Source organism: Watersipora subatra, chromosome 9 (assembly GCF_963576615.1).
Source record: "Watersipora subatra chromosome 9, tzWatSuba1.1, whole genome shotgun sequence".
Lineage (NCBI taxonomy): Eukaryota > Metazoa > Bryozoa > Gymnolaemata > Cheilostomatida > Watersiporidae > Watersipora > Watersipora subatra.
The window spans coordinates 24,692,331-24,707,710 of record NC_088716.1 but is presented as its reverse complement, the minus strand read 5'-3'; the positions used below and the strand labels follow the sequence as shown (position 1 = coordinate 24,707,710).

The 15,380-nt window shown below is 34.8% G+C and overlaps 1 protein-coding gene across 1 annotated transcript; it reads left to right on the top strand.

The window, feature by feature from the left end:
- The first annotated feature begins 638 nt into the window (after positions 1-638).
- Positions 639-15,377, top strand: LOC137405474 (uromodulin-like). The gene is made up of 3 exons (XM_068091753.1): positions 639-761; positions 6,547-6,705; positions 15,019-15,377. Exons 1-3 carry the CDS (start codon positions 728-730, stop codon positions 15,288-15,290), a joined length of 465 nt encoding a protein of 154 aa, XP_067947854.1. The 5' UTR covers positions 639-727; the 3' UTR covers positions 15,291-15,377.
- The last annotated feature ends 3 nt before the right edge of the window (positions 15,378-15,380 follow it).

Sequence of the window (15,380 nt, the reverse complement as noted above, 5' to 3'; positions counted from 1 at the left end):
CGGGAGCATAACTTATACTGAAAGAAATTGAAACGGCTCAATCATATCCTTTCACTTTCCCTAAAAACATCATTATAAATTGTTTCGTTTGTTAAAAAACTGCCTTAGATTTTTTCAGAATTCAAAAAATAAATTATTTGACATTAACAATTTTAAAACAGAGTTTATTTTTAATCAATTCAGGGTTCGACAATCTTTGATTAAAGTGAAACATTTTTATAATTTTAGGTTTGAGCAAAATGTTTGAATTAGAGGACTTCTACAAAAGTTGTGTCTGAATAACTAATTAGCTTATCAAGTTGTCATGTGTGATGGTAATTTAAAATATTTTTATGCCATCAGTAGAAATCTGATTGTATTTCGTGACATCCAGCGTAGCTTTTTCCTGTAGGAGTTCAACACTCGTTTGACACACCTCGCAGGTGCATTAGATAGCGATGAATTTGGTTGGAAATGGTAAGGTTTAGAGTCGAGCCAAGCAGACAAAAGAAGCATGGCCGCATTCCTAATTGCTTTGCTATCGTTGTTGGCTCTGGCCGCTCAAGCAGAGGTGCTCCCTCTGCAGTATAAGCTGGAAAGAGAGACCATCCTCTATAAAAATCGTATTTTATACCTGCATGAATTGCTTGACAAGAAATGTCCAGAACATATTCTGACACATCCAAAAAGGGATTTGGAAGCAATTTCAAAAGGGCAACTAGATAAAGCCAAAACAGAGTATAACCAGATGGTACAGGATCTAATTGATTGCGAAGCCCGGGGTGAGTTGTTGATTTTTGAATTTAGATGATACTAGAGGCGTTAAGTATAAACTATATCCGAATATAGATTTATTGTTAAATGTGTACAACATCTCTTACGTTTTAACAGGGCCAATGTGCTCATAAATCTTAGCTTGCAAGAAAGACTTTTACAAATATAATAACCTGACTATTATATTTTAAAAACATAATTCTAAACAAGCATGAATATGTCTAAATTCATGTTTAAATTGGTAATAATTTTTGCGATAAGTACAACTCTAAGAAAAGAATTATATAAATTGAATTTATGATTGATCAGGAAACCAAATGTACACTCAACATCACCTTATCACAGGCCCGTATTCCCTGGGGCGACTGGCCGGCTGAGCCGCCCCAACTTTTTAGGAACTTTCGGCTGCTAAGTACAGTCAAACTCGGATAACTCGCCTTCATATAAAATGTAAAATTTTAACTCAAACACATGGTTTGGTTTATCTCGAACAAACTCGAACAGCTGTGTTTGGTCCGTTTCCCGCAATGATAAACTGCTTTAGATAACTTGACCTCAACATCATTAACTAAAACAATTGTTTGCCCAACGGCTACGGGAACGGTTTTTATCGCTGTAGAATATCACTTTATTTCAAGCCACAGAGATAAACATCAACCTTTAGCAGTTCTTAGGCGTCATTATTATTATCATCGGTAAAATAGTTGTGTTATTGACTTTTATAAAAGTTTGCAAAAGGTCAAGTTTTACCAAAGATTCGCTTGGCAACGGCCCATCGAAAGCGTGAATACCTTGGGATAAAATTAAAATAAAATCGACAAAAATTATCTTTGTTAAACCGCTCAAAAGAAAAAGATTTCTTTTCTCTGAGGGTTTTAACTACCGTCAAGTTTTGCTCATTTTAATCTAAAAACGTCCTGACAGTCACAACGCCTAAAACAAACAAATCTCAAATACTAGAAAAATGTTTATACTATCCAATGAAATTTTTTAAACTTTACATGAGAGGCCCGGTTGAGGTCCTACATGAGAGAAACCTATTGGGGGCTTACACCGCCCCCTCCAAACCCCCAGGTGTTCATAACTAGTCGCCTAACATTTGCCGCCCCAACTTGCAACCAGGAATACAGGCCTGCCTTATCATCACTTCTACATACAATATTTTTGTATATATACAGTATATGCGAGGTGAATACCCTGTGTTGCACGGATAATAGAAAAGTTACCTAATATATTTGAGTAACTTACCTAAAAAGCTAGATCTTTACTAAAGTCGATACTAAAACAACACCTGTGTTTTGGGTCAACTTAACTATAGCTACACTTACGGGTCAATTGTGCTAGTTATTAATCCCAAGCAAGCTTACAGCTTGAGTATTTTAAATGATTTAATGACAATGTGCCATATGAAGCCATAGTATTCTGTGTAGCTTGATGGTTAAGTTTGCTGTTTCCAAGTCTGGAGGTCCTGAGATCAAATCAAATACCATGATGATTTTTCATTGATAGATTTTAATTGCTATAATTGAACACAGGGTTTGAATAAACGACAAACACTGAGATTTATATAAATATAGATTGATTCGGAGCATTTGATTATTTTGAAATAGTAAAGGAAATTCAGCATGGGATGTCTATAAAGTTTTTTGGAAAGTTATTTTTAAGCTAAAATTAAAAAACTGGCAGAACGAAAAATAACACGTCAAACTATTGAAAAGCACATAATTCAACTACTTTAAACTTCAATTAATAAAAATTAAAGCAAGTTAAAATGAGCTATGCCACATATTTTTGTCACTCGCTTCACCACCAAACCTAAACCATTTTTCACATACCTCTTAAATAAACTAACAATACAAATCTTTTATATTATTAGTTGTCAGTAGGCCTGGTGATGCCCGCGGCTCTTTTTAATCAGACAGGATGCAGGTAGGTGTTTAAAAGGATGTCTCAGGAATCAGATAAAGTTTAGAAATCAAATACTTTAGCGAAACATATGCATAGGAAGATTGGAAGAAAACAGCTAAACGAGTGGAAATCATATGTGAACTAACAGATATAAACGCACACAGGGACAAAGTTTGATGTATTAATACAGCAGACATTCCTACAAGGCACCTCACCCGTTTAAAAAAACGTTTACGTTATAGGAAGTTTAAAAAGTATATGAAAAGGTATATGAAAAAGAGTGTATGAAAAATGAAATATATGTAAATTGCCTAAACTGTTACAGGATCGATCCATACTTATTTCTTTGGCCACTCAAATGAAAAAACTAAACCTAACTTTTTTATCTACAGACTATACATTAACTGTGGTGTTATCGGTTTGTATCAACATCTTTTCTTTTTTTTCTTTTCACTTTCACTTGGTTTATTATTTAGGATTGCGGTAATTTTACTTTACGTTAAGGAGACCGCACAATTTCAATGTTAATTTACATGTAAATCACTTTTATTAATTCTCTGCACGATATAGTACAGTAACAAATTAGAATTCTTGATCTTCTGCTTTTGACAATAAATTTATGAATATTTGTAACAAGAATGCATCAAAAATAGGCGAGACAAAGTACTATAGGTCTTTGTCATAACGTTTTGAACTCTGATGGCCAATATTCTGGCAATGCGCAGGTTGTTTCAGAAACTCTAACAGCTGGTATAATGGTATCCGCATGGCTCTGTTTACAAATGCAGTTTTTAAGAAACAACCTAAACCTATTAAATTAAGTTTTGCACACGGCGTTTGACTAGAAATCTTACACCCATTTCCAACTGTTTCCAAATATCTTTATTTAATTCCTTCATTATAATAACAATTTTACTCGGACGATATCGTGAAAAAATTGACTCGACTCGTTCGTTGGTATGTGATAGATGATTATAATGCAGATGAAGAATAATATGGTACTACTTATAATTTTCCAGACTATTTTGAGTCATGAACCGATGATGAACGTGTGCTGGTGAATAAGCATTTAGAGACTTTTTAGAAGTTTGTTGAAATTGTTTAAATTTTTAGGGTTCAACCGAATTGATTATTGGTACACTGATTGTAAAGAATCAAGTTTATAGTGAACTCTCTGAATTGATAAAAAGGACAGCAATGAAACTGGTCAAAAACCAGTTACAAGCTTGATCTCTGTTTCTTCTCACAGAATAGACAGTTCTATATTATAGCTTTGTTGAAACGAAATCTGTTACGCAATCAACAGTTGGTTATGCTTTAAAGATGTGGTTGAATCAAAAAGTTCGATTTGATGAAATTAAGACCAATAAAACGCTAACGCATCAGCTACAATTAGGTGTTATTTTTGTCTTCGTAGACTAACCTTGTCCAGAGATATATGCGTTTGAATGAGGTCATGTTTTAAAAAGCTCACATTCCAGTGAGTGTTTCATTTGTGACGTAACTAGTGATACATCTGAAAAGAAGCCACGAGCAATAAATATAAGGTCGCTTCGTTAGCCAATCATCAGCACGAAATTTTTATGTAGTTCGTAAAAGATGTTATCACTCGTAAAATGCATTGTTTGTGATCTCAAATTTAGATATTTTACTCTATTATTAAATCGTATAGACATTGATATTTATTAAATTAATTAACATCGTTTCTTTAATGAATTACTCGATCGACACGTTTTATTGACCAGCAACAGAATTGTAAAAATTACTGTATAGTTACTGCGAAGGTGACTCCGATTTTTTTAAGCATCAGGTGGTTAAAGTGCTAGAGGAAGATAGGAGAATGGAGGTAAATTTATCTTTTACTTTGAGTCTCCTATAGATATACTGTTGTGTTTACATTCAGATTATATTTCCCTGTTTAAGGTTATAATGTAATTTCCTGTGTGCGCATGCGAGATAAGGACGCATAATGAGATCTCGACGGCTTCTTTTTAATCCATAGCATCTAGCAATACAATGGCTTAGATTGTTGAATTGAATACACTAAAGGTAATACTTTTAGTACTCATGAATACATTTACTAATTATTAGAATAATAACTTTTTGCTATCACCAATCATCGCCTTATTATTTTTTATCGTTTAAGCTAGTTTTATTTGCTTCAAATTTTCTTTGGTAGTTTTAGCTAGTAAATTAGATTTATGATTTGACTTTAGATGTTCACTTCTCACTTGTAGAAAGTGAAGAAAATCGATTGATCAACGCACATCTTTAGCTTCCAGAACCAAAGCTTCGAATCGTTAGCTTGGGGTACTTATGCTTTTGTTAAACATTTATTCTTTTTTAAAATTACACTCGCAATCTATTTAACTCCTAATTTGAAAGCTTACAGTATATACGCAATAGAATTAAATATCTATGAATGACATATACTTATTGCTTTTGTTTTATTGATTACAGGATGTTTATGAAGCCCAGAATACTGTGAGCATTACTTTCCGTGCCATCCTCTGGGACTTCAACTTCTTCTTCACAGGAGAGGTTGTATGCTTCCACTTCATTGATTGTCGTTTTGATTCCGGTTCGTAATTATACACCCAGGTTTCATCTGTGGTTATAACCCTAGATAGGAAACCATCTCCTTCTAGTCTGAGTCTTCTCATGCACTGTCTGGCAGCCATAACACGCTGCGCTTTGTGATCATCAGTCAGCATCTTCGGTCCCAGCGTGCTCTGACTTTGTTGAAAGCTAGCTTCTTATGGACAATATTGTGTGCAGTTTCATGTGAAAGGTCCATGGTCTCAGCAACATCATCTATAGTGAGTCTTCTATCAGATTTAATCAGCTTTTTTACCTCAGATTCTGTGTCTGAAGTTGAAACATTCACTGGTCTAACACTTCTGGGCTTATCAGTAATTAGCTGAATTCTTGAATTCATCGACCTACCTATAGCAGTTTGTTTGTGACATACAGCTTTCCCCATATTGTTGTTTCATTCTTCTGTGTATGAATCTTGTTTTCACACCTTCAGCTCTCAAAAATTTTATAACAGCTCTTTGCTCTATTGAGTGTGCATGTTTTCAGCTTGGCGGCCATTTTGAATATAAATAATATCAAAAGTTGAATCACTAAAGTAATGAATTTTTGGGTCAGAGATGACAACTCCCATTTATAAAAGTTTCTAAAATATTAAATTGCTAGATAAAATAGAACAAAAGTTATGAGAAAATTCCTACTACTTATTGACTGACCCTCGTACTTTGAGCTTTGCAACACATTGTAATGGCAGAGCACTGTGATTAGGGGCACGGCGATAAACTTCCTGGCCACCACAGTCATAGTTCCAAACCGCCGAGGGAGGCTCGGCCACCGGTAAGAACTCGGACTACTGAGAAAAAGACCGAGAAACCAAGGAGACAGAGAAGAAATCGTTTAAAAAAATAAAAAAATGGGTGGAGCCTAAATGTAAATAAAAATATACATGTAAAAGGCGGAAGAATTGGTTGGTGAGGCGGAGTCATACTGCGCACACTCTCTGTGTGCATGTTTTTGATTGCCTGTCATGCATGTGTCATTGTCTACATTTATATAATAAATATATATTTTTTTAGTACTTAACAATCGATGTTGTTGTTTGACTGCCTTGTGGAGGACAAAGGGAACCGCCAGTTTCCCTTACACTATTTATATCTCTAAGCCTACTGCTGCCTACCTACACTACTGTTTTTCTGTCTCTTTGGTAGCGACAATGAAATTATTATTGTTGTTTATTATTTATTGTTTTTAACATAAAACATAATATTATGTCACATCATATCTACCTTATAGTGGTAGAGTGTAGCTCTATAGACAAGAAGTAAAAATGCATTTCAATTAATTTCGAAGCAAGTTCAGATCCATGCTGGGCACCGACGGAACTGAATGAGGCCTGGAGAATCAATTCCAATGGTGCTACCCATCGCCCTGGTGGACCCCACTCAAAGGATGGATATGCCTGCACTTTCTGGAAAGACCTCGGATGGTTTCGCTTTACTGGCGATGCAGGTATTTAAGGAAATATGTGTTCCTCACTTTACTGATCAATTTTATATATTTGCAACATTTGAACGTTTCCGAACTCTCACAACTGGTGCCATTGGCAGTTTAACCAATTTGTTAAATGTGTTGCTGGATAAACACGTTTATTTTTATTAGAAATTGCCTTCTCGTGGAACAATTTACAATTGTTTGGCTCGCTGACTCACCAGCAGTAGTACTGACAAGCACAAATTGTTGTTGTTCTGATTAAAAGCGCTAACTAGGTAAAAACCAGATGCTATTCCTAATGCATCATGGCCGCATTGTTTGATTTGATTTTGAGATTTTGTTTGAGATAGTCTAATATTTGTTGCAAAAACAAACATTACCGAAAATGCAATTATAGGTGTACAGTCATGAGTTTGAATCCCATTGAAAGGAGTCTTTTTTCTAATTTCTAAATGGCTTTGGACAGATCAACAGACAACTAATATTATAGCAAAGAATGTGTCATTGAAACAATGCTGCATCGCTATGGCAACGGTTTAATGGCCAGCAAAGTTAAACATTGTTTTAGAATATGTCATATTATTGTAATATTATTATAATAATTCATTATTTTTATTATGATTAATTATTAATAATATTATTAGTTATTAATTAATTAATTATTGTAATATCATTATAATATCATAATATTGTCATGTCATTTTCAATACAAAAGAGGTTGGATCACAAAATTGTTATTTAGCCCTATGTAATAGAGAAATTTATCAGCTTTTTAAAAGTGTTTTTGGAATTTAAATAGAAGCAAGTTAACCTGAAATACAGCTTTTTATCAAAGCTGGGGTTGGTCAATATAGCCAACACCAAAAACTGAGTAATTTGTCTTTAAAGGACTTTAAGCAGTCTTATTTGTTGATGTTTAGGAAGGTCGGTAGTAACCGCATGCTACAAACATTACATTTTCATGAATGTTTGGAATGACTTGGCTTCACAAAAGTCTAAGCCACATTGACAATTTTCACTTTGGTAGCCCATTGTGCACTATATAAAATGTCTCATGTGTATTGAAAATGACATGAGCTGTCACATATATAAATAAATACATATATAAATATATATATTTAAATATTATATTGGATTGTTGTTTGTTTTTATCCAAAACAGTGCATTGAAAAAGTTAACATTTAACAACAATTATAAGACAATGAAACAGCACATTTTTCTTACACAGACAAACGTTGACTCCCGATCACATTGACATACAAAATCTCAACAGGTCACGCAAAACTTAAACTAATATTTGACCCTGCATACTTTATAAAATACTGTGGCGAAACACTACAGGGGCCAGAGCCGGTTGCCGAGCCGATACTGAGGCAACCAACACCACGACTGTTCCAAGCCCTGACTCGGCAGGCAACATGATTGCTGGTAATACTTTCGGTCGGCCGAAGGTCAGCTGGTGAGTTGACCATTCTACCAAGGATGAGCCAATTGAGAGGCAAAAATTCAAAAGTAACCAAATAAGCCACGCAAAACAAAAAACTTGGACTTCTCATTCTTTGACGTTCTTAATTAAAATTTTGTTTATTTATTTCTTATTTATTATTTATATCCTTTAAAGTTCATTTGTTCACTTTTCTTGACTGTTTTATATACTTGTGAAATGCATGTACATTTGTTGCCTTGCACTCGATTGGTCTGTTTCCTTGTGGAGCAGTAAGTGGAACACGGCAGCTTCCTACGCATAATGTCTTTTAAATTTTGTCAAATCAGTTTTATAAGTGAAAGGGAGCAGCTGGTAAAACAAAATCAAAATGACCAAATTAGCTTTTACTTTATCAAAGTTAGAGTAAGCTTATTTTATTGACTACTAAGCCTATGCGACAGTTTTCCCTTCTATTTGGTAACCTAACAATAAAAATTGCTATTATTGTTTATTATTAGGGTATACTTTATTAATTTTGCTTTTTATGTAAAATTTAGTTTTTAAATTACATAACTTCATATTATTTTTTTTTATTATTATTATATATATTATATTTATTTTAATATTACATTTTGAATATTTAGTTTTTACATAAGTTTATATAATGTATTTTCTTAAAGCTATAATTAGTTGCCTTAGTTTTGTGGTCTGCAGGATGAATTGAATGAAATGCGGTATATTATTTCGGAATATTGTCCAGCATACAACTGTTTTGACCTACTGAGAAAATCTTAGAATGGATGAACGTCATATCTCAACACTTGGCTGTATATGATGAAATAGTAGGACCCTGGTAGTCTAAGCACGGTGAGAGATCTTCAGGCCTGGCGATAAAGCACAGAGAATAAGTAGCTGTACAACTTTCGCTTAAGCGCCAGGAAGCAGCCGATTACTGCAGGCTAATAGCTTGCACCAATAAAAATGTCTGTTCGTCCGTCTGCCAAAAGTCGCGCTTGGAGCATTAGCAAAAAATATTGCCTCAGTCAAGAATCGAACCCACATATTTGCATTCCTAGTCTGGTGCACTGCCATCTGCCCTACTCAACCACCTTTCCTTATCTAAGAATAATTGTGCGCATAGATATTACACGAGATGATTTTTCACGGCGCACAAGAACCGATGTGGGTTAATTTGTAACATTCAAAATTTTTCAAATGATTAGTTTTATCTGCAAAAAGTGAAAAAGTTAAAAACTGCTACTTGAAAATTAAAAACATTAAACAATTCACTTGAAACGATTAATCATGTAAAATGTACTAGCTTACGTCATTTACTTCTATCATCACTCTATTAGTAAACCTTTAGATTTACCAAGTCTTTAAGATTGAGTAATAATAAAAACCATTTTGTTAACTTTGATTTTACCCGTAAATTGATTGTATATTTATTTTTACATAGTTTTTTTTAAATAGCGCATGATATACTTTCAAGCTAGACATAGGACATAGTGGCATAGGAACACATTATAATTACAATTACGCAATCTTATGTAATAAGTTATTGGCTTACATTGCTGATCAAAATAGTTCTAGTATTTTGTCACGGCTGTTGATTATCTATCTTTTACCAAGATTAGCTTTTATGATAAAATTAGTTTTTTAATTTTAAGTACTTATTGATGCCTTTAGTCTCGGAAGTGAAAGTTACAATGTAAAATGCATTCGTGTAAAAATACTTGCTTCAACAGATTAGGGATGGCTTTTACTTTGTAATAACCTTATTGGTAATAATTTGATTTAAGTACAAGTTTTGTTTTCAAACTTGCATACAAAAATCCTAAAAAGGCATCCTGTTAAAGAATCAAATCACATAAATTGTTTAAAATATAGCATTTAGTATTTCCCTTTGTTAAAAGAATGGATGTTAAATAGAGAATTGTCAATGGAGCTAGCAATAACACTTTCAAAATAATTGCTAGAGGCAATCTGTTCATAGCACATAAGTTAAAATGAGTTGAAAACTTGCAATTATCATTTAAAAAGGATTAGACAAACCAGGGCCGACTGTTTTTGACCATAGCTGTTTAATGTTTTCTAATTCTTACTTTAAAGTTAAGTAGATTACTATATAAAGATGCCCCGATTCTAAATTCACCAGCCGATTCAGATACCGATCCGATGTACCGATTCTTATTGAAAAATAATTCGGCTCAGGTTTTTTGTGTTGCATAGATAATTGTTCATTTTATTAGAGAAAATATAAACATTAATGTATCTAGTTTTTTGTATTAATTTATGGAAAAAATAGATATGTATATATATTCACATACTAACACACCGTACATGCAGTAACAAAACAGTCCATGTTTCTTGTAGTTTGTAATCAATGATAGTAATTACTGTTAGTGGTACAGCTTTCTCTGTGATAATGAAGTCTCTCTTCTATTGCTGAACGAACTGCTGCACCTGTAGAAGTTTAGGGCAAATCAACGATTCTTTTCTTTACCGTTAGTAATTCAATTCTCTTAGTGAGAAGTCCCTCTCTTCTATCACTATCAATGTAGCCAGTCGTACTAAAGAGAAACTCGCTTGCCACAGATGATGGAGGGCAGGCTAAATACCGATATGCCACTGGGGTTATTTTGTCAATACAAACGATACATTATATCGTCAGCATGAAGAGAGCGATAGATAACTCTCTGCATCGTCTGTTCAAATCACTTTCGTAATGCTAGTAAATAGGAATATTACACAGAATTCTTGTTTCCTTTCTTTGTTATCTTGTTCATGATTGGCTGCAATAAATCCTATCGTTGTAATTGGGAAATACCACACTTTGTGATCATGTCCAGACTAAAGCAGAAAGGCTCCTCAGCTGTGTTGATGTTGATCAGGCTATAGACATAAAATAAATAGTGTGGCAGACCTCGAATTCATTAGGTAAGAGTAAGGAACTTGCAGCTGATAGTTTTTATCAATGTAGCAGGCTAAAATCCTGTTTTCTGCTACATAGTTGATCTGTAGAAAGTATCTCAGGTTTCAAATTTTTAAAGAAAAAAATCTGCCGATACCGATACTTAACACCCGTATCGGCACCGATAGCGATTCCGATACCATAATCAGAGCAACTCTATTATTATATGACTAAATTCACAAGTACAAACTCCCAAATACTTGCTAAAAAGGATAAATTCACTTTTGGTTTTTACATGGATTGAAAATTGAAACTCGTGTAACACTACAAGTTGGGTGCAAAATACTTGGGACGCAAAGAAGAATATTAATATTTAGCTGTAAAACATCCTTTTTGTATCAAACTCCTGTTACATATATATGAACCCACACATTTTTGGAATCCTCAGAATGTTAGGAATCTAATAATAATAATAATAAGATAATTGCACTAATTGCAATTTCCCATGAGATACTGGGCTTCAAAGCTCATCATTAAAGAAAACCTGTATTTTTCTACAATTTAATTCATAAATGGAACTGCGTTTCGTGTCACTAAATGAGTTATAGAATCTAATGAACAACACTTGCATATGTTGGTGGCCCTGAAAAGGGCCATTGGGGTTGTGTAGTGATACATCAGTACTTAATTGAACCACCTTTGCTGGAAATAACCATGCGGCAGCGATGGGGCATGCTTTCAATCAGTCTCAGAAGTTCTTCTTGAGATATCACCCTGTGCCAGGCCTTCACTATCCTCTCTTTCAGTACAAGTTTGCTTGAAGCTCTCCCATCTTTCCTCAAGATATTTTTCAGTGTCTTCCACAAGTTTTCAATCGGATTCAGATCCGGAGATTGAGGAGGCCAGTCAAGACGTGTGATGTCATTCTGCCGGATCCAGGCATTTATAACTTTGGACCGATGACACGGAGCATTATCATCTTGGAATATCCACTGACTGGCTCCATATTGCTGTCTTGCAGTTGGCAGCAATCTTTCTTCAAAAACCTTCTGGCATTTTGCGCTGTTGACTGTGCCTTCTATGAATTCAATTCTGTCTACACCTTTAGCTGACATGCACCCCCAAACCATCACCGCCGCAGGGTGTTTTAATGTTTGATCAATGTATTCTGGGTAATATTCCTCTCCTGGTCGTCGGTTGACCCATGTATTGCCACTGTGACATTCAATATTAATAGAACTTTCATTGCTGAAGATAACCTTATGCCAATCTTCAACTGCCCAGTCTTGATGTGCTTTTGCCCAATCCAATCTCTTTTTCTTCTGAACAGATGAAAGCAATGGTTTCTTCCTGGCACGGCGTCTGCTTAGCCCACCCTCTTTCAACCTTCTTGTCACTGTAAACCTGCTTGCTTCTACACCTGTTGTCTTTTTCCAGTCAACAGCTAACTCAGCACAGGATTTACGCCTGCTGTCTCGACCCAATCTACGCAAGACCCTATCGCTATGAAAATCTGACTTTCATTTCTGTCCACTGTTTCCTGCTCTCTGATCGTCAATCTTTCCAACTTCTTTCCATTTCTTTATAATATTATGCATTGTAGATTTTGCAATTTTCAATTCTGCAGCAATTTCTCTCACAGTCTTGTTCTGTTTACAGTAAAGGTGCACCACAGAATACTTCTTGTCGCGAAGAGATGACATGATGAAATCAAATAAATTTATCAAACTTCTGCTCAGCCTTTTATACGAAAACTGTAAATGTCTGAGAAAGTTACGACAAACAATTCACAGAAATGAGATGAAAGAATGTCTTCGAGATAACTTTAATACAGTTTTGACATTTTCACTTGCATCAAAAGCCAAATTAGAGAGACAAATGAATTGAAGAACAGGTCTAAACAGTGAAACGAGATTATGGTCCATGTGCTCCAAACATGGAGACAACATATCAGTAATTTACTTTATCTTGTTGAAAGTAAGATGAGTGCATTCCTTACACTCTGAGCTTTTCATTGATGTGTACAATTATAAGATTAACTTCAATATTACTCAGTCTAGAGCAATTTAAACATTATGTAAGCATTTATAGCATAATTGCATAGGTGTCCCAAGTATTTCACACACCACTGTAAATCACTAGAAATCGATTTGTTATTTTTTGTCATGATGCTGTCACAATCGCTTCTGACACCTGTCATTTTTTCAATGCGTGTAATACAACACAATTTTCACCCTAATGAGAGCCGTGTCTGCTTGGAGCCCTGGTTGCAGGTTAGAAAAAAGGTTCCATCACGTTGGATTCAAACCTGTGACAATCAGGACCACCATCATGGTGCTGATTGCATCACCACGTGCACTAAGTACCTGCACTACCTGCATTATCTGCACTAAGTATAAGGATTGCACATAGTAGAATTATTGTGCATAAAGTTATTCTCTGTTCTTTTTTACACCCAATGATCTCTCACAGTTTCCATAATGAAAGATCAGAGCATTAAGTATAATCTAGTGCCTGGCCTCCATGTGTGACGGATTCTAGAGATGGTGTTACAAGCAATGCATATAATCTTTTAGGGTTGCTATATTAGAGAACCATTGCTGCGGGGCAACCATAAAAATGATACACAAAAGTTCAACCTTGAACTTTTGTGTATCATACCGCTAGTAAGCTGCCCTTTAGGAGAGCAGCTGCAGCCTAGTGGGCTAGAAAGCCTGGCTGCAACCAACAGGTTGTGGTTCAACTCCCACGTAAGGCCACTGGTGGTAACAGGCATGAAATCCACCCTTCAATTGCTTTCCGCCAGTGGGTATGTCCTCCAGTCATAGAGGTTTTTTGTCACTGGACTCATACATGTCACGTCTCTTTACAAGATCACAAAGCCATTGTTTTTTCGACAATGCCCTTAAAAATGTGGAGAACCTTTGCTTGCGGTAAGCAAAGCGACATACTTAATATTTGAGAGTTCAAGAACAGATAAAGCTACAGCCTTTTTCTATAGTTTTCAAAGTTGGTGTGTCTGTTTGTGTTTGTGTATGTCCAGCTTTAGCTATTAAAATCTTGGCATTAAAATTTCACATTATGATGGATTTCAACTCACGGAAACTGCAACAGCAAGTTTTAAATACACGCACTCTACCACTGAGCTATACAAGACGTATTGATCAAAGACACTATCATACACCATGTAGCCTATTATTTGAAACTCTATGAGTTCTAATAACTTTACGGAACCTGATGCTTTAGCGTGCTTTCTTGAACTTCTATTTTTGGTTTTTCGTAAGGTTCAGCTGCTATTTCGTAGTCAAGGCTAATTCTATTCATTTGGACAATCGTATTATCTCCGTAGAAAAAGCCTCTACATTCTTTTTCCCATCGGTCAAACAAAGACAGTACGATATTTTGTTTTTACATTTGTACCAGTATCGAAAGGTAGCAGTATGGTTGAATTCATGGTTCTGATAGATAGCTTCTGGTGGAACAGTGACCTTTTATTATATACACAAGAATTGAAAGAATTGCTATTATCAATTAAACAAATTAAGGATTTTTATTTTTTTTAATTTGTATTAATTGTATCATTACCAAATCATATTTTATTGTAATCGTAGCAAAACAGACTTAATTTAATTAATACTTGCTAATTATTTCACTTTTAAATTTAAACCCTTTTATGGTTTTTTTTATTTTTTGTAACTTTTTTGATTGACACAAATCATTTTCCTCATGATATGAAGTTTGAAAGTTACAGTTGTTGACAAAGTTAGAAAACCTTTAGTTGTTTTTATTTTCACCTTTAAATTTATTTCAACTACACAAAACACTTTTCTCATGATATGTAGTTTGAAAGTTAGAATGGCAAATGTGGTTATATGCTAAATACAAATAAATTTGGCGTCTAAAGACCTCTTTGTTACACTTGCAACGCAGGGCATTCAGTTAGTCTTATCCATAGCATTTTTCACAAGTTTTATTTTTATGCGGGTTTTAGGAACTCGCCTCCAAAACACCTGCCCACGGTTAGGCAGCTGTGGAACGCAGATTCCATATTGGACAGATGCCACAATGCCAGAAAAAGTAAAGGAAGTGGTAACCATTACTGTCTATGGTTCTGAGCGGAGATACAACAAACCAGACAAATGCAAGTTGAATCCACGACCCTTGGAAGTAATGAGATGCTCTAATCGAACCCAATTTGACTTCATCTACAGAGTTCCATCCGACTACACAGAGTTCTGCAGCTCTGCTTTCTGCAGCATGTAAAATGTAAAAACTATTTTTGCAATTTTTGAACTGTTTTTATGCAGATAAATGTACTTGACACTCGATATCGTGCTGAGGTTGGTTTTTGTT